This window comes from Eptatretus burgeri, chromosome 3, assembly GCF_056783735.1.
Source record: "Eptatretus burgeri isolate ZD-2024b chromosome 3, Ebu_testis_v1, whole genome shotgun sequence".
NCBI classification, from domain to species: Eukaryota; Metazoa; Chordata; class Myxini; order Myxiniformes; family Myxinidae; genus Eptatretus; species Eptatretus burgeri.
The window spans coordinates 83,196,575-83,216,282 of NC_140963.1; the positions used below are offsets into that span (position 1 = coordinate 83,196,575).

Genomic DNA, 19,708 nt, shown 5'->3' on the forward strand with positions numbered 1-19,708 from the left:
TCTTCCTTTTGTTCCAAACTGAGCTGAATGCTTTTTTTCTGTTAAAACAATCTCGATCACGAATTCATTCTTTGTCCGTTGGAGGCTCCATACAGGGAGCTGCATTGGTTGTTGCAAACAGTACATATGAGCTAAGAATATTGACAATATTGGGTGTTGAGGTTGGAGGTGAAACAATGTACAGGGAGTTGAGGGATCTCGTCAAATGGGAGTATAAGGAAGTGGTGGCAACAAAGGCAGATATAAAGTGGTGCCTCCTTAGTTTATGCAAGGTTTTTCTCAACCAAATTATGAACCGACATCAATATAATATACCGCTTGCATACAGAAGTTTGAGAGAATCCATCAGTCATGGCAAACCTGTGCTCCTCACAAGCATCCGGGCAGGTAGGGCAGTGTTCGCACGTAGGACCTTGATACTTTGACTCACTGCACACGCATTTGCCACACTTGCATCGTCCCCGCCCTGAGCACATTTCTTCCCCACGACCCACGCAGGTGGCCGTGCTGCTCGGGCAAGAACAGTCGCTTCCGGAGAAGTTAGCGAAGCAGATACAATGGCTGCAATTGCATACTCCATTTCCTGGCACAAGTACAGTCAGAAACACATTGTTTTTGGGACAATCCCATCAATAATCTAAAATCAACACCAGAAAGCATCTCAAAATGCAAAGCCCATCCACATCTGCTTTGTACTCAAATTAAACTTTGAGAACAACAGCTAAAAACTAGAAGGGTACTTTTCGACGTTGCCAGATATGCCTCCGCCCACATTATTACATCATTATACATGCTTGTACCAAGCTTGATTTAAATCCCTGAACCCAGATTCAAATCATTAAAGAATTCTGGCTGCCAGACCGTGCGTCCGATCAGGTTGAAATTTCAAACATATATTCCACATGTCCACAAGATCATAACGATGAAGTTTCATGTCGATTGATGAAGCGGTTCAGGAGAAAGAATATTTTTTAAGATTTTCGTTCCATCCAATATGGCTGCCAGACCATGATACCTGTTAATTATTTGTGAACACTCTGGTATGCCAAAGGCTTGTGGAACATGTGGGTGACGTTTCCCCTCGATCTGTCAAGTTATTCTGGAAAAGAAGATTATAATAGGTTCATTCTTCAAAAACTCGTAGCTGCAAAAACATGTGGCATATGGTGTCATAGGTGGAAAACCTTTTGGTCTTCATGGATAGGCAATCACACCTGTAAAGTTTCGCCTCGATCTGTTCAGCTATTTCAGAGAAGATTTTTGAATGTTTTTATGTAAAAAAAAATAATAATAATAAAAAAGGCTGCCGAACCACATGACTGATGACGTCATCCCCTCCCCCCCCCCATGCAATTTAGCCTTGGATGACCCTCAAAAACAGAAAATTCAGAAAATGTTCAGAGAAAGAAAATGAGCATCGATGGACGTACATACGGACGGAAAACCCAAAAACATCACGTCTCCGGCGACTTCGTCAGCGGAGGCATAAAAATTACCGAAATTTTATGAATTGGTGTTCCCCATATCCTCATAAATAAAGGTTTGTTGAAAATTTTATGACGAAAGTTGAGATGGTGAAAGACAAAGGTTATGGCCTGGAAATGCACACTGAAGCTCAGATGGTAAATAAAGAAACACTGTTGCAATTAAAAAAATAGGACCACTGGACCTGTAGCTTATCTGCGTCCGAGCCTAATTTTGTAACCCAAATTTGGTAGCATTCTGACTGGTGAGTCTGTAGAAGAAGATTTTTGAAGGAATTTACACGACCGCCATTTTGACATAAAGTCAAGGACCGGAGCGAGCTTTGCAATCCCCATGACCAGTCAGGAGCGGAACGTTGATGCCAAATTTCAGCCGGATCGGCCCAGCGGTTTGGCCGGAGAAGTCGAAATAGAAGATAGAAAGATGGTGTGTGATGACAAAACCTTATCTAGAATTCCATTTCCAGATAAGCTGAAAACCCTGCGGTCTCGTGCAGCGCAGCAGCGGACGGGCTGATAAGGGCTATTTGTACTTACCTTTGACATTTTAATCAAATTATTAGTCTTCAATATATTCTCATAAAAAGGGTTTGTTGAAGATTTCATGACAAGAACTCAAAAAAGGTGTGGTCTGGACAGACAGACATACACGCAGACTGAAGCGATTGCAATACCCTGTCTCCTGCTGCGTGGGGGACAGGCTATTATAGGTTATGTCCACATTATGGCAATATGGCCAAGAAAGATGAAACCTACATCGCTTTCCCACAGCTTAAGAGCCCTTTTATGAATCGGCATACCTGAATGCGGTATATTTTATTATTAGCTCATCTGGAATTGAAACTCCAGATGAGGTATTGTCATCACACACCATCTTTCTATCTTCTATTTCGACTTCTCCGGCCAAACCGCTGGGCCGATCCGGCTGAAATTTGGCATCAACGTTCCGCTCCTGGCTGGTAACGGGGATTGCAAAGCTTGTTCCGGTCATGTGACTTTAAGTAGGTCAAAATGGCCAACTTGGTAAAGTTATTCAAAAATCTTCTTCTCCAGACTCACCAGTCAGAATACCACCAAATTTGGGTTACAACATTAGGCTAGGGTAGTGATGTTAAATTGCGGAGGTTATGCCAATCACGTAACTGGAAGTGTGTCAAAATAGACGACTTCGTCAACTTTTTGGAAAATCGCATAAAATACTTCAAAAATCTTCTTCTCCAGACCCACCAGTCAGAATACCACCAAATTTGGGTTACAACATTAGGCTCAGGCCCAGATAAGTTACAGGTCCAGTGGTCCCATTTTTCAAGCTGTGATAGTGCAAACCAGAACTACAGTGGTTGTGAGAACTTTGTAGGCAGTATTACCAAGAGTATTGAGATGGGACATCTAAACTTGAAATGAACCATTCAACATGCATGTACATATTTTTTTCCCACAATGCAAAGCAGTATGACACTTTGCAAAAGGTGTGTTATTATGACATTTTGGCCAATACTGAACATCTGGTTTTGATGGAATACTGTACTTGGTTTAGGACCCTCAGGTCTACCAGCTTGGTAACATACCTTGCTTTACCTCTCTCAGGAATTGGTTCAAGGACAACAATGTTGAGAATCTGCAGAGATCAATCCAGAGCCCTGACATAACCCGAACAAAACCACTCCGGGGCTTGTGCAATGCTACCTGAGGGCCAGTCATTGGAGCACAATCCACCACTGAACCCACACTTGCGAAGGAGGAATGACGCAATATTACTGCATTTGGTGCAAAGTGTTAGTGGCAGTGACACCAAATTATAAATCCAATAAACGGCTGGGAATTTGAACCTGCATGTTTCCTTCCTGTCCCAATAGTCTTGGTAATACAGTGTATATCCAAGGTGTTAAGACATTGATGTAATTCCCACATTTCCTCCAGCACCTCCAAGTAACGCCGCAGCATAATACAATTGGACTGACTTGGCAAGGATTGTTTGATTATAGATTGTACTCCACGTTTCAGTGACACCAAAACTTGTGTCTACGCTAACCTCGCAAGTTGTTCCATCAACTTGCTCTAACAGTGATATAACTTGGCCAGGTACTAGAATGTCATGTCATCTTCCATCTCTACCCTTGATATTTTCTGGCCCTTCTTACTTGTAGCTCACTATCTTCCTATCCCTCTCACTACTCCTCTCCTACTCGTCCATCCACCTGTTTGTCCCCCCCCCCATACAAGATGTAGGCCCATGAAAGACTGAAAACCATACCAATGTCAGTATGTTAACCTTCTCTGCTTTGTCACCTCACTCACTCATCCACAAGCCGAGGTTTATGTGTACAAGCAGTCGGTGAGCCAAAGTTGTGATAATGAACATACACACACAGAATGAAAGACACACAATATTTACCTCCAACTCTGAAGGTGGATGGAGGTTATGTTTTTACCTCTGTCTGTCTGTCTGTCTGTCTGTCTGTCTGTCTGTCTGTCTGTCTGTCTGTCTGTGTGTGTGTTTGTTTGTGAACAAGATATCTCAAAAAGTTGTGGATGGATTTGGGCGAAATTTTGTGGAGAGCTTGGATATGTGACAAGGAAGAAATGATTAGATTTTGGTGAAGGTACCAATCTGGATCTGAGCATTTTTAAAGTGATTCTTCAGCATTGGGAGATAAGGCCCAAAAACCACATACAGCAGGATATCTCAAAAAGTTATCGACGGATTCGGACGAAACTTGGTGGATGAGTTGGTTCGGTGACAAGAACAAGCCGATTAAATTTTAGTTCCAGGTCTGAATCCAGATCCAGCTTGGTGAGCAGGTCAGGTATGTGGGATACAAAACATAAACTAATCACCCTGGTGGATGTATGTATGCTCTCTACCGAGTGCCCTTCTGGTTTCTGATGTGTTTGTTGAGGTTAGCACCACTGGACAAAATTACGCACCACCACAAATACGACCATTGGCATGGTCGCATGTCAGGTTGTTGCATTCGCAGAGGTTTCCCCAGATCACTTCTAATGGGTTGTCTCGTTTGTGACAGAAACATTCTCCACATATGCAGTCTCCTTTGCCACTGCACACCACACTGGAGGTGTTGTCCTTCTTACAGGAGGCCTCAACATCTTCGCTGCTCACCTCGTTCTTGTCACACTCACACAAGCGGCCAACACGACCAGGGTTGCACCTACAGAGGACAAAACGAGTTCCTGAGTTTGCTAACATTGCACATCTACAGTATAAATACTTAAGCACACCATTAAATAATTCAGCTATGAAGATCATTTCTCACAATCACCCTGCCAAAGGGTCTTACCTGCAAGCCCCACACTCCAGTGTGCCGTTCCCATGGTGACACTCATCACTGTTGGGCTGCCCATCTGCCTGGCATTTACACTGACAAATGAACTGCAGTTTCACTGTCACATGCTCTTGGAATCCAAGAGAACGGATCTCGACAACCGCGTCTTTACCACCATTGGGACAGCCACTGGTGATTGCCTCGATCTGAAACCGTACCTGCATACACGGGAGGAGGTAGGATATGCCCTGGACGATGACCGATGTCACTGTTGTAGTTCAAACAGCAAAGACTCACCAAACCAAGTGACTTTGTAGGAACTAGCCACAGGTACCGTGATTACCTTTTCTCTTGCAATGCATTCTGCGTAATATTGTGCTTTCTTATTGCAGCTGCAACTGGTGACTCACTGTGCTTGTGAGTATAAGGACCTTTTTCATATAGTTGATTACACCTCTCACACATTGCGATTGCCTGTTCTACGTGTAAAACCATTAATGTTCTGGACGAGCTTACTTCGTCGCCAATCTGAATGTCCGAGCAGCTGTGACCTTTGTCGCCTGTGTGTACATGGCCATGCTTGCAGAACGCTGTGTAGTGAAAGTGCACCCCAGCCGGCAGACGGGAGTTCTCCAGAATCACTTCTGAGGAGAGCGCCTGCAAGACAGGTCAGAGTGGAATCATGGCAAACGTTTACTTATCATCACATTGCCTATGCAAGGGTCTTGAAGATGTCATTGGGGAGCAAAGATGGTCTCCCCAGAATCACACCACTCAGGTTGAGATCCTTGTTAACCTCCACCATCAAAGATGGATGGAGGTTACTGTTTTCACCCCTTTCTGTTTGTTTATTTGTTTGTTTGTTTGTTTGTGAACAGTATTACGGAAAAACTCCTCGACGGATTTCGACGAAATTTGGTGGGGGGGTTAGGTCTGGTCCAAGGATCATGCCATTAGATTTTGGACTTGGTCCAAAATCCAATATGGCCGCTCTGGTGGCCAATTTAAAAAAAAATTTAATTTTTTTTTGCATTTCTACATGTTTTAAGTGATTTCCAACCCCCCTCCCCCAAAAAAAATTGTTCGAGAAAAGAAATTTTGCAACTTTTTTTTCAACAAAATTTCGATTTTTTTTTTTTGTTGCATTTCTACATGTTATAAGTGATTTCCAACAAAAAACATGCCAAAATTATAATTGCGGCTGATTTTGGAACTTCAGGTGGATATACCCACGTAAAATCAATTTCTGTGTCAAGGAATCTAGTTATAACGAATGAATTGAGTATGTAAAAGTTAAAAGTAAAAGGGAAAGTTGCAAACTATAACTCTGTAAGCACTGTTGACGTCAAATTGAATGAATAGGATATCAGGTTCACTTGAGTGACCTAGCAGTATTGGCGGCGGAGGTTTTGCACTCTACCGAGTGCTCCCCCTCTAGTTGAATATGAAAGTGGAGGCAGACTTATATCTACTGTTACAATAATCGACGAAATCAACAGGATGTTGATTGACGTACGCCAACAGCCATTGGGAAGAAAGTAGAAGTAGGATCAAAAACTGTGAACGAAGAATGGTCCTTGTTGCTCCGATGGAGGGCTAACCCAAAGTGTCAGCTTCTCCTCGCTTCCCACGGCGGTTAGCATTACTCAATGTCCTGTTGATTTCATCCATCGTTCTATCTGTCTGCCAGCATAGATCCACACTAGCCTTCACCAGTTAGAAGAGTTCTTACGAGGATATGCAACGAACTTTGGTGCAGGAAGAGGACATTCGCCCTATCATGTGTGCACTGCACCAACCACCAACCCCAGAAATCATCACCCATCCACACACAAGATACCTTAAAATCCTGCCAATATACCTGTGCCACTCCATCTGGGTACCAATGTAATTGCAATTTAAACACATAATTCTAATATAAATCTTCATTCAGCACGATTGCAATACCTATTTTGGCATACAAGTTCCCCATGTAGTTTTGGGATCCAACCAGACCAATGAGAAGTTCCCTGTTTCCAACAATTTGGTGTTGTACATTTTGGAAAATCCACTTTGGTATCTCTGGATGGTACACACATCGACGTATCGCCCTACCTGCGAAACACCAGGGTGGCAGTTTAAAGCTAGGTCGGGATTCAAAGCCATAGTCCAGTAAACCAACGACTTTTGATTGGAAAAAAATAGTGGAGAAATGAAACTTGGCAAGTACCTTCATGTGATTATCAGAAACAACATACTAAAAGTCCCCGAGTGTCACGTGTGAGCTAACGTCGCTACACCGGAAGTGACGTCGTACCTTTATAAAACCACGTAATACCTGTGGTAAGACGAGGTAGATTCCATCTACTCATGTCATTCATGGGCGCTGTTGGATACATAATGAGTGGAAGTGGACTCAAAGATTTGTGGTCACTTATTTACGCAACTGACTCAGTTGATAAGATGTTGACAGGTCATGCATATGCTTGGGCATTGCGCGCGCATTACCTCACCCAGGCAGCATTAGCGGTCGTTTTCTTGAGTGAAATTGAAATCGACGAGGACTCTTGTGCACAACTTGGTTCCCTTCATGAAACTGTCACAAATGAATACCAACCTCTGGAAGACATCACCAAGAGTACTGTTTTGAACATGGTCATTGAAAAGCTGGAGAAAGCTGGAGGCCGCGAATACTAGCCGAACAGCCAAACTTTGGGTTCAGTATTTCAATCAGGTAACACTGATGCGCGAATTTGTACGTGCCGAGCGATGTGGTGATTGGCAATTGCATCTCGAAATGATTCGCGGAATGATTTCACATTTCCATGCAGCCGGACACTTGGCTTATGCAAAATATGCTCACTTGTATCTTCAGCAAATGTTCAAGTTGGATGCCAAGATGACACCAGCAGAGTTCCAGAAGTTTTCATCCATGGGTAACTTCACAATCCGACGTAGTGATAAAATGTGGGCGGGAGTCTGGACTGACATGACAATAGAACAAGCTTTGATGCGCGCAATAAAAACGTCTGGAGGCCTGACACGTGGCCGAGGCATGACTGACAGTGTTTTGAACCGGTGGGTGCTCGGTATGCCTGGCTGTACAGAGCTAAATCATCGTTTTGAAGAGTTCTGTGGTGTCAGTTTCACTACTTCTGAGGAACATGTTGAACTTAGGAAATCTCGCCAATTTCGGGATAACCAGGATGTAGAAAAACTCTTTGCGTGGCTTACAGTCCATTCACCTTTGCCACAAAGTCATGAATTGATGTCAATAGGTTCCGGTGTTGTAGGCAACGATAGCATCAACTGTGATTCCGCAGTTGAGATTGGTACAGAAGCAATGAAGAAATTAACGGGCAAGACTTTCGGTGATGTTCAGTTACATCGGAAAGATAGGGTCCTTCCATTGGCAACCGTCGGCAACTCCGTGAAAGTGCGCGACGAAATCATACCCGTGAATACTATGCAACTGTTCAACAGGATTATCTGCGTGATAAAATCAGATGAGGACTTCGCTTCATGCCTAGAATATGAGTTAGCCCCTCGCCCCTTGTCATTGTTCGATGACATATCCATGAGAAAGACAGAGAAGGCCGTCCTATACCGTGTGATAGAATCATACGCCGCAAGTGAACAAACTTATCCCAAGGATAGCATGTGCGTTGTAGATGGAGGTTATCTACTGCGACGGGTGGTATGGCCACAACATGGGACATACAGCGACGTGTACAGCGCGTACGTATCCTATGTACAAAGACCGTTGAACACAATCGAAGAGCTAAAAGGGTCGAATCCGCAGAGATATTGTTCACTGATGACATGCCTATTACCATTCGACAAGATCGATTCTTGACAAATGGAAGGAACAAGACCAGGCTAATTGAGGGTTTGAAAGTATAGCTGGAACAAGCGGGGATACGAGTAACAAATGCGGAGGCAGATGCCGATACGATGATTGTTCGCACTGCAATAGAACTGTCACATGATCAGGACGTAGTAGTTGTAGGCACAGATAGCGATTTACTAATTTTGCTGACTCGACTTTCTCAACCAGACAATTGCATCTGCTTCTTTAAACCCAGGAGCGGAACAACCCCTTACAAGGTATTTGATATCAGACGTGTCCAGCGTCGTCTCCCAGAGGGATTCTCCCACAATCTGTTTTTTCTGCATGCGATGACTGGTTGCGATACCACTTCGGCTCTCTATAGACAAGGGAAGAAGAAAGCATTCAAACTACGACTGAAGCGTCCAGATCTAAGTATGTGCGTGGAAGTCTTCAATAACCCCTCATCATCAGAATGCTCCGTTACATCTGCTGGAGAAGAGTTCCTACTCGCGCTTTATGGAGCTCCGAGAACATCTTCCCTGAACAAGCACAGATATCACTGTTTTATGAAAGCAGTTGCAAAGTGTCCAATTCATACCAAACTCCAGCTCGTGTCCCTACCAACTACGTCTTTAGCAGCAAAAGAACATTCCATGCGTGTTTATCATCAGGTACAACAATGGTTAGGTTGTGATATACCACCGACAGAATGGGGTTGGGATTTAGTCGATGGACAGCTGTATCCAACTCTTAAGCGCAAGCATCCAGCCCCAGACACTCTTTTAAATTTGATTTCATGCAACTGCAAGACTGAATGTGAGCGACGATGCGGATGCAGGAAAGCTGGCATTCAGTGTTCACCGCTATGTGGTCAGTGTCGCAGTGGTGGTTGCAGCAATTCTAATAAAACAGACACTGATGAAGTGGACGATGAGCCAAGCCGTGAGGTCCAATGTGAAGAATCCAGTGAGCTTGTTCAGTCTCCCAATAGTTCTGACGATGAATATGATGAAGATGACACAGGTTTACAAGAGGACGATCTCGCTAGTTCGGATGTTTATTCGGATGAACCTTCAGCCTCAACATCGACCAAGGGGGTGCGAAAGAGAAAACTAAGCATGTAAACAATAAGCAGTGATGCCTTCTGCCGAAAACTGATACCTTTGTTGATCCTGTGAGATTTACTGCAAGTGTTTGTGACCGAGAACAATTAGATTAAGTATGAAAAAGTCTTTAAAAGTGCATTTTACGGTAATGACGTCATTTCCGGTTTAGTGACGTTAGCTCACATGTGACATGCGGGGACTTTTAGTATGACATTCTATAAGGTCCAAAGAAGATTCCCACCAAGTTTCATCTCTCCCCTATTTTTTTCCAATCTTTGCCGAAAAAAAGTCGTTGGTTTACTGGACTACCAGGCTATACAGATCAGAGGCAAGTGTGCATACCTCCAGGCTATCCGACCAGCCCATATGCATTATACAATACTTTTTTTTTTAAATGACAAACTATATGAGGTTCATACCACATTCATGTCCCCTTACAACAAAAGCCACAATGTGCCGAAAACATGGATCACGGGAACAACACTCGGAAGAGCGCATACCTCCGCCAGGCTGAACAGTTTACATTTTGTATCCCATTAATAGGCTGGATCTGGATCCGGACCTGAACCAAAATCGAATTGGCTTGTTCTCATCACCTAACCAACTCATCCACCTCGTTTTGTAATAATCCATCCACAACTTTTTGAGATATTGTGCTATATATCGTTTTTTGGCACTATCTCTCAATGATGAAGAATCAGTTTTAAAATTCTGATCCGGATCCGGATTTTCATCAAAATCAAATCAATTCGTCGTGGTCACTCACCCAAAATGTCCACCAAGTTTCGCCTGAATACATCCATAACTTTTTTGAGATATCATACTCACAGGTAAACAGAGAGGCATCATGGGTGAAAACATAACCTCCGTCCACCTTGGGTAGCGGAGGTAAATATGAACATGAATGATATTAAATGGTTTCATTTTGACCCGCCACTCATTTTTAGCAAGCTCATTCCAGGTCTGCTCAAACTAAGTATCACCCCTTCGGTCTTCATTCACCAAAGACCTTCCTGCACCATCCGTAAGGTTTTAGAAGCAAAACACATCTTCATTATTTTGAGATGCTTCAAGCCTGTCTGTTGGATGGTTCAGTAACCCACATTTCTTGGCCTACCTCAATGACTTCTGGTGGACACTCTTACTCATCAAGTCTAATGTTGAAAGTTGACTTCATTTTTTTTTTTTCCAAGTATAGTTAAAGGGAGCAACTTAAAGTAATCTGCCTGATTAATGTGATTCCAGTTTTGCTGAAAACGTGCAAATGCTTTGACAGCAATGAGGTCGCTTTAAAAGAGTGCGTACTCGCCTTTGCGGGGAATGTGACTTGAGCAATGGTTTTGTGCTGTCGTGCCAAGGCCCCGAAGTGGGGAGACATATTGCTCGTTTCATAATAACTTTGATCGCCCATCCGAGACATGCAACATATCAATTTCATCCAGTCTGCTGTAAAATACGAGCGAATCATTTGTAATGACAAAATGGAAATAGGACATCTGCATCACTGTAGGCCACCATGAACAACTCATCATCTCAAAACGGACAAAAGAACCTGATGCGAACTGGGATTCTCAGAAGGGATGGTTTCTCCACGCTGTGAAGGTACACACAACTGGCACACCCAACAACTGGCACTCACAATCTGGTACACACAACCTCATGAGGTCACTTAATTTGAGCAAATCAGGTACAAACGAGCTCCAAATAAGTATTGGGTCAAATTGAAACCATTTCATATTGTTGACATTCATTGTGGTTCACGATTCAGGCCTATTACAGATTTTGGTGTAAAGGGATGAACTATGGCTGTGGGGTGTCCCAAACAGATTCCTCGAGGTAGCACAAGGGCCTCTCATTAAGGTGTGATGGTACATGCTGTACAGGTAGCTAGGAGGGGTGTAGATCCAGTACATTGTAAGCATTGATGATGAGCTGGATGACGTTGCTCGAGTTTGCCGAAAGCATGCCAACAGCCGATTTTGGAATCAACCTGCTGAGCTCCTGTAAACACGAACAGCATTGGACAACATATTAGATAATCTCTTAGCGTGTAATGTACATGAAATCAAATTACCATTTCTTTTAGGAAGCCCCACAGAAGGAATTTTTTTAACTTTTTAAAACTCTCAGGCATTTCCACAATTTACTGAACTGCGTGGGGCAGCTGGTGGAAGCAAACCAATTCCTCGAGGAAACGGTAACCCAGAGGTCGTTACCTTGTACACACTATGGAACTCCTCAGTGACGGCAAAAATTGGCTGAATGTTGTTTTCTCCCAGTTTCTGTACAAGCTGAGCCACAGATGGATAATCCTGAAAGGTAACATAAACAGCTATAACAGGATCTTGTTAAATCAACCCGAAGCTCCCATTAGGCATCTACCCAGGGAGCGACGAAATAGCAATTCATTGCATGTGTTTTCCAGCAGTTGATTTCAATGCATAAAGGATCTCAGATGGTTGTTCTATTAGGCTGTTAGGTTCTTGATTTAAAGACCGCAATCAGGTTTAACTGCATGTGGAGAACCTTCAGGCACTGATCTCTTCACCTCACCCTGCTCTTGTATCATCTAACCTCAACTACATGGTTTACACCTTGTTTCCTCATCAATCCTTGGCTAGATCGTGTCTAGATATGTCGTTTAACCTCAGCTCAATGCTTCATGAAAAGTTATGATACTCACCAAGTGGTTACTCGCACTGTACATACCATCTGAACTCAAATGGCAATGTCCATCATTTGGCAAAACAATGCCACCCAACTTGCCATCCCCAGCAAAGTGGAAGCCCGCATCCGTTGAGAACACGAGCAGTCGGGTGTTGTTGCGCCAGCCAATTTTATCCTATGGGAATGGACATGTGAAGGGGACAACGGATGTCGTACCTACATTATTTCAGGAAATTGCGTGTGCCTGATATGTAATCCATTATTGATATATATATATATATATATATATATATATATATATATATATATATATATATATATATATATATATATATATATATACATACATATTATTCACCAGTCAGTCTGTCCGTTCAGGGAGGGGCTTCAAAATCAAATTGTCGGTGCTGTGGTTACGTGATTGGATGCGCATGTTGATATTTGCAGAGACTAGTATTTCCTGAGAAGAATAAGGTAACTGGAGTGTTTGTAGGGTCTCATGATGTTGTTGTTGTTGTTCTTCTTCTTCTTCTTCTTCTTCTTCTTCTTCTTCTTCTTCTTCTTCTTCTTCTTCTTCTTCTTCTTCTTCTTCTTCTTCTTCTTCTTCTTCTTCTTCTTGTTCTTCTTCCTCTTCTTCTTCTTCTTCTTCTTCTTCTTCTTCTTCTTCTTCTTCTTCTTCTTCTTCTTCTTCTTCCACTATTATCCCACATTGTGGGGTCGGTTCGGGGGAAGCTTTGTCCCAAGTCTTCAGGAACCGGCTAGCCAGACCTGACATTCTATTAGTTTCGGCGGAAATTTGGAATTTGGCCATGGTTCCAGCGATGGCTCACCTTCTCTTTGCGAAGGACACCATGGGATCTTTAACGTCCACCAATGAATGCCGGCAGACAGAACGTCAGTTTAACGTCCATCCGATGGATGGCACACACATTGATGAATCGTTCTGCCTGTGAAACTCCAGGATGATAGTTTATAGTTGGGTCATGAATCAAACCCAGACTCGACAGCTGAGGCGAGTGTGTGTACCTCTAGGCCATCCTGCCAGCCCTCAGGTTGTGATTATATTATTGTGAATATAAATTTCCCAGGCTTTGAGACATCACAAAGCGAACCCCTTTTGGCCTATACCACTATTTATTCTTGTGATGTCTTTTTTGTGATTTCATTTTTGACTGTTGCTGACATAGTTTAAGAAAATTAGAGGTTTTTAGACAAATAAATGCATTTTAAATTAATGAAATAGATGTGTCACTTTTGGACCTGTCCCCTTGGGGTTGTATGTAATGTCTGTTACGTGGATGTCTATTCGATGTGTGTTTTCATTTTTAGATATCCCTCGAGGTGTTCTGAATGAAATTGGGAGAAATCTGGGGAGAAATGAACTTTTTTTTAAATCTGGGGGAAAATGAACCGCTCCCTGTTGATGTTTTTGTGAGATGCATGCATACTATATTTGAAAGCTCTTCCCGGCCTTGGGGAGACCTGTCCTCTTGGATATGTGCGAATCGAAGGCCTCAAACGAAACCTTGAGGTGCAATAAAAGTGTGTGGTGCACAGCTACGCATGTGGTCGAGTCAAGGCACCACTCCGCTCGGTAGTTATGTTGTGTAACGCAGGTGTGGTGCTTCTCGGGTCTGGTGACATCGGGGTGTTGCGGAAATGGCCCTTCGTGTGTTATTAAATATAGGATTAGCCCAGATCCCCCCTTAAATGCATGTTTAGCCAGGTTGTTTGGTAATCGGACGTTACATGAGTGTCGGGAGGTGTAGCAGGCTGTCCAGTGTTCATACCGTGGTGGTGTACCAAGAGGCGCTTCTTCTTCCTTCCCCCCTCCAAACCAGCCCCCACCCAGTGCTCTGACAGAGTCAGTCAACGAGACGTGCCGGCAACCCATTGGCGGAGAGCCGCTGCAGTCTCGCGCGATGGACCAATCACGGGTCCCCGGAGGCGGTCCGTAAGGCCCGCCCCAAAAGGCAAAAGGAACTGGCTGCTTTGTCAATCTTGGGACGGCTGTGTGGAGTCTGTGATCGGCTTCGTGAGAGAAGCCCGCCCCGAAAGGCAAGAGGAACTGGCTACTGCGTGAGTCGGTGATCGGCTTTGTGAAGAGTGGTTTGGCCGGCTGTTCCTCCTCGGTTATGGATCCAGCCTGAGGTCATCCACAGGTTGATCCTGAGTCCAGTCACGGAGCCTCTGACTGTCCGTACTCACTGCACGGCTCGACCCGTCTTGTGATCCCATTGATCCGCCTGCGGAGCCCAACACCCTGATTTGACCTCGTCTGGTGAACAGGCCAGACCTGGATTTGTATGTTGGACCTTGTGAGGAACCAGCTGGAACCCACCATAGATATTACTGTCTTGTGCCGTCAACCTTACGGGGGCTGGACGCGCCGAGGCTGTGTGCGCAAGCGGTGCCGATAAGAGAACGAGCGCCATCTTGCCACGCTGGTGCGCAAGCGGTGCTGAGAATAGGAGTACGAGCGCCATTTTGCCACGCGGCATGCTCGAGCTTGGGCGCTCGAATCCGTTGACATCGGCTTCTCACGAGCTGCATTCGTGCCTTCGACACTTTTCCTCTCGTCCATGAGGCACTACCAAGTACTCCGTGTCTTGTCTGCATGTTGTCTAAGGTTTATCTCGCTTGGGCCCCCTTCGAAACTGGCTGGGAGTGTGACATGGTATTGGAAGTTGGTGAGTCGGGAGAGAGGGCGCCAGGGCTTTGGGGGCTCTTGGCAGGTGAAGGCTGTCAGAAGTGCCAGGAGAGCACAGTAGGGTTTAGTGCTGGGAGAGCGCAGTAGGTTTTAGTGCCAGGGGAGCACAGTAGGTTTTAGTGCTTAGTTAGGAGTGCTTAGTAAACCACCCCTTAGTTAAGAGCGCCAGGAGCACGCTCAGGTAAACCCTGAGGTCGCTGGGTGTCCCCCACCCCCTATTGGAAGCAGGCAAAGAGGCCTAGTAGTAGTCACACTCCCCAGCTTTGAAGTAGTAGTTTTGAAGTTCCATTTAAACGATGTTTTCCAGGAACGCATCTATGACGTAAATACCTGGAAGTGTGCGTGCGTGTTGATAAAGCATAACATAACATTATCTTTGACTCCCCTCTCCTTCCTCTCCCTCTCCTCTCCGTCCTCTCTTGCTACACTCCCCCCCCCCCTCTCCTTCTTCTCCCTCCCCTCTCCGTCCTCTTCTGTTCTCTCTTTCTCTCTTCCTTCCCTCCATCCATCTCTTCTCTCTCCCCCTCCTCCTCTTCCTCCCCACTCCCTCCCTCTTCCCTCCTATCGCTCCCCTCTCTCCTCCTATCCCTCCCCTCTCTCCTCCTATCCCTCCCCTCTCTCCTCCTCTCCCTTCCTTCTCTCCTATCTCTCTTTCCCTCCCTTTCCCTCCTCTCTCCACCCCCTTCCCTCCGATTCTCCCCCCTCTTTCCTCCATCTACCCCTCCATCTCTCCTCTTCTCCCCTCTTCCTCCTCTTCCCTTCTTTCCCTCCTCTTCTGCCCCCCCCCTCCCTCCTCCTCCCTCCCTTTCTTCCTCCCCCCTCTCTCCCTCCTATGCTTCCCCTTACCCTCCTTCCCTCATCTTCCCTCCCCTCCCTCCTCTACCCCCCCCCCCACTTTTCTCCCCTCACTTAATATTTCCTTCAGCGAAATGATGGGTTGTATTTGCTAATCTACACTGATAAGTGTGTGCGTGTGTGCGTGCGTCGTTGATTGGTATCTACATTTGTGGGTTTCAGAATGTGCAATGGAGTCGTCGAGCAGGCTCAAAGTAACGACCTTCATTTCAGTCACGGGTTACGATTCATCTATGCCTGGTGTTGACTTAATGGTGAGAGTGGCAGGTTTGGGATCCTAGGGTCCTGAGTTCAAATCCTGCATGGCTGTTGAATTAATACCAGGAGGGTCAACTCAACCTGACATCCTTCTGAGGTTGGAAAAATGAATACCAGTTTGCTGGGATGATTGAGCCATTTGAGTATCCTGTGTTGAGTGGTGACCTGTCCATTATTGTGCCCAATAGCCCAAGAGATTGCTTTGGCAGCACCAATGCTCTGCACAGAGTATGGTCTCGATGGATGGATGGATGGATGGATGGATGGAAGCTGTGAAGTTTTCTGTTGTCAAAGCTTTGTGCTGAGGGCAGTGGATCATCTTCAGGATCATCACTGAGCACCGGACAGGTTCCAACTGTATTTCATTTGTAATAATATTCCCAGGGATGGTTTTTAATATCTCTGAGGTTCTTTGTTATCATTTCTGGAGCTCCAACTATCACTGGTACAACTTTGACATTCTTCAGCTTCCAGGATCTTCACTTCATTCTTGAGGTCTTGATATTTGGTGATTTTCTTGATTTTTACATTGTTGAATCCAAAATCACTGGTACAGTGCCTATATAAAGTCCACACCCCCTTTCAAAATGTTCCCATTTTGTTACCATAAACCTTGGAATTAAATTGCATTAAATCAGACTTTTTTCCCCCCTTTATTTTCACGTCGTAACCCACAACTTCCAAGTGAAAAATAAATTCAACAAATTTCAGAAAATTAATTAAAAATACAAAACGAGAATATACCTGTATATAATATATACCAAAACGAGAATAAATACAAAACGAGAAGTGCCACAGTACCTGCTGATGAGAAACATCCCCATAACATGATGTTGCCATCACCATGCTTTCCAGTAGGGATGGTCTTCTTTGGGTGATGTGCTGTGTTTGGTTTGCGCCAAACGTAACGTTTTGCATTTAGGCCAAAAACTTCCATCTTGGCTTTGCCAGACCACAAAACGTTTTGCCACATGGCTTCAGAATCTCCAATGTGGTTTTTTTGCATACCTCAAACCATCCATCCATTGGGACCATACTCTGTGCAGAGCGTTGGTGCTGTCTAAACAGTCTCCTTGGCTGTTGGGCACAATCCTGGACAGGTCACCACTCCGACACAGGCAACCAGCAAGCTGGCCCTCATTTTGCTAACCTTAGAAGGATGACAGGCAGAATCAACCCCACCTGGTATTAATTCAACAGCTGAGTAGGATTTGAACTCAGAATCCCAGGATCCCAAGCCTACCACCCTAACCATTAAGCCAACACCAAGCAGCATACCTCAAACGGGACTCAGTGGGCTTTTTTGAGTAATGGTTTCCTTCTGACCACCCGACCGAACGGGCTCGACTTGTGGAGTTCTTGGGATATTATTGTCACATGCACACAGTGATCAGTCTTTGCCAAAAAGGCCTGGAACTCTTTCAACTCTGTGGATTACTTTACAACTCTGCTGTGTTGTGTGTAAAACTGTTCTGACATGTTTTTTATTTTGTTTGTTTATTTGTTCAGTCATTAAGCATAACATCATTTTCTTTGCTAACACCACCTCCACCTCTCACCTACACACCCACGCATATATATATATATATATATATATATATATATATATATATATATATATATATATATATATATATATATATATATATATATATATATATATATATATATATATATATATATATATATATATATATATATATATTGTTATGGATTTCAGAATCCGGTCTGATGAATGCATCCACACATCCAGGTCCTCAAACAGTTATTTCCTTAAATGCATGTTCAGATTAGCCCCATCCCCATGTCTAATGGGTTCTTAAATGTGATGCGTTAAGAAGGGTAAAGGATAGATCCCCTCTTATGGGAAGATTTTTTTTTACGACAGACACGTTTACACACATTTCTTTCACAAGCTCTGAAGCCCGCCCCCATTCTTCTTCAGTAACAATCTTTCACGAGCTCCGACGCCCACCTTTTTTGAGAGCGCATGGGTCGTCATGTTAACCGTCCGCAAGTGGGGCAGGGTGAGCTTAGGGCGGAGACGGCCCAGAGATATAAAACGAACGAGAGGTACGTTCTGATGAGGAAAGCGAGAGGGAAAGCGGAGGCGAAAGAAAGCTAGGGAGGGAGAAGAGAATGAGAAGTAAGCTGGAGAAGTGAGCAAGAAGCGGGTGTCTGACCAGCGCCAACAACGAGACAATTCGTCCTTCCCAGTGCTTCGGCAAGCAAGCGTGTGGTGCGCATGTGGGTGTGAGCAGCGCCGCCAACAAGTGAGGCACGGGTCGGTCACCAGCAACACCAGGGTCGAAACCCATGACGGACGATCTCGGTGCCCTCCAGGCGTCAACTGGTGTTCAAGGCTGCCCCACGAGAGGGTGCACGGCAAAGCTGGGTGCTGGCGACGGACGTGACACGCACGCACGCATTTTCAGGATGTTTTCACTTCACGGACGACTTTCTGGTGAGCGAGGTGATTCTTTCCCTCCCCCTGAATGATCTGCTGGGTACCCTTGTCTGTGTTTAGCTGTAAGTCAACCCCCGATAAGCATCTGCTATTTGTCTCTTTCCTGGCATTTTGATGGATTTTGCTTTGAAATTCATTCTTTATTTACCTCAGAAAATTTAAAGTTCTTTCCATTTATTTATTTTATTATTAGTAAATCATTTGTCGATTTCCAACCTGTCCGTGTTTGTCCTTTCCTTCCATTGGTCTGGCATTGTTCAAACCGAGATAGACTCGGAGGTAATTACCACAGATTTGACCAAAAATCATCGCACGCACCAGCGGATAAAACGCTCGGCCGCCCTAATTAAAATCTAATCGGATAACATTGGTGCTTTGCCGAGGGCGTGCTCCCCGCTCAGGTAACCACGTAACCTCTAGTTGAACGGAATAATTAGAGGGTGGACACTGGAACTCGTGGTTGACTGGGTGGCGTTCTTTGTTCTAAAACAACCCACTGTACCACAACGTTAATTGCGAGTGGTGGCTCCAGGTCCGGCTCTACCGAGGACAACCGCGGATTAATCCCCTGAGTGACAAGCTGGTGTCTCGGTACCCACCACGGCAACAATATATATATATATATATATATATATATATATATATATATATATATATATATATATATATATATATATATATATATATATATATATATACATATATATTTTCTTCTTGTCTCTGTTTCTGTCTCTGTCTCTCTCTCCCTTCTCGCAAACCTCTCTTGCAGTGTAAAGCAATGTTTGGTGAGGTGTCGCTCTCCCCACCTCCCCACTCTCTCCTCTCCCTCCCTTCCCTCATTCTTCTCCTCCCCTCCCTTCCCTCCGTCTTCTCCTCTCCCCTCCCTTCCCTCCATCTTCCCCTCTCCCTCCCTTCCCTCCGTCCTGTCCTCTCACCTCTCTTCCCTCTACCTCTGCCCCTCTCTTCCCTCTGTTCTCTTCTCTCCCGCCCTTCGCACTGTCCTCTCCTCTCCTCTCCTCTCCCCTCCCTTCCCTCTGTCCTCTCCTCTCCCCTCCCTTCCCTCTGT

General features: G+C 44.6%; 1 protein-coding gene across 5 annotated transcripts in view; it reads right to left on the reverse strand.

Moving 5' to 3' along the window:
* The window catches only part of LOC147030326 (integrin beta-1-like), a 74,370-nt gene that overhangs the window by 23,142 nt on the left and 31,520 nt on the right, over window positions 1–19,708 (reverse strand). For all 5 annotated transcript variants that reach the window (XM_085874256.1, XM_085874258.1, XM_085874257.1 and 2 more), the window contains exons 7-13: window positions 12,369–12,527; window positions 11,902–11,997; window positions 11,597–11,686; window positions 5,285–5,425; window positions 4,784–4,986; window positions 4,413–4,654; window positions 361–583 (exon numbers count right to left, since the gene is read on the reverse strand). In XM_085874256.1, coding sequence (XP_085730382.1) covers window positions 361–583; window positions 4,413–4,654; window positions 4,784–4,986; window positions 5,285–5,425; window positions 11,597–11,686; window positions 11,902–11,997; window positions 12,369–12,527 — 1,154 coding nt within the window. The remainder of the gene's footprint in view (window positions 1–360; window positions 584–4,412; window positions 4,655–4,783; window positions 4,987–5,284; window positions 5,426–11,596; window positions 11,687–11,901; window positions 11,998–12,368; window positions 12,528–19,708) is intronic.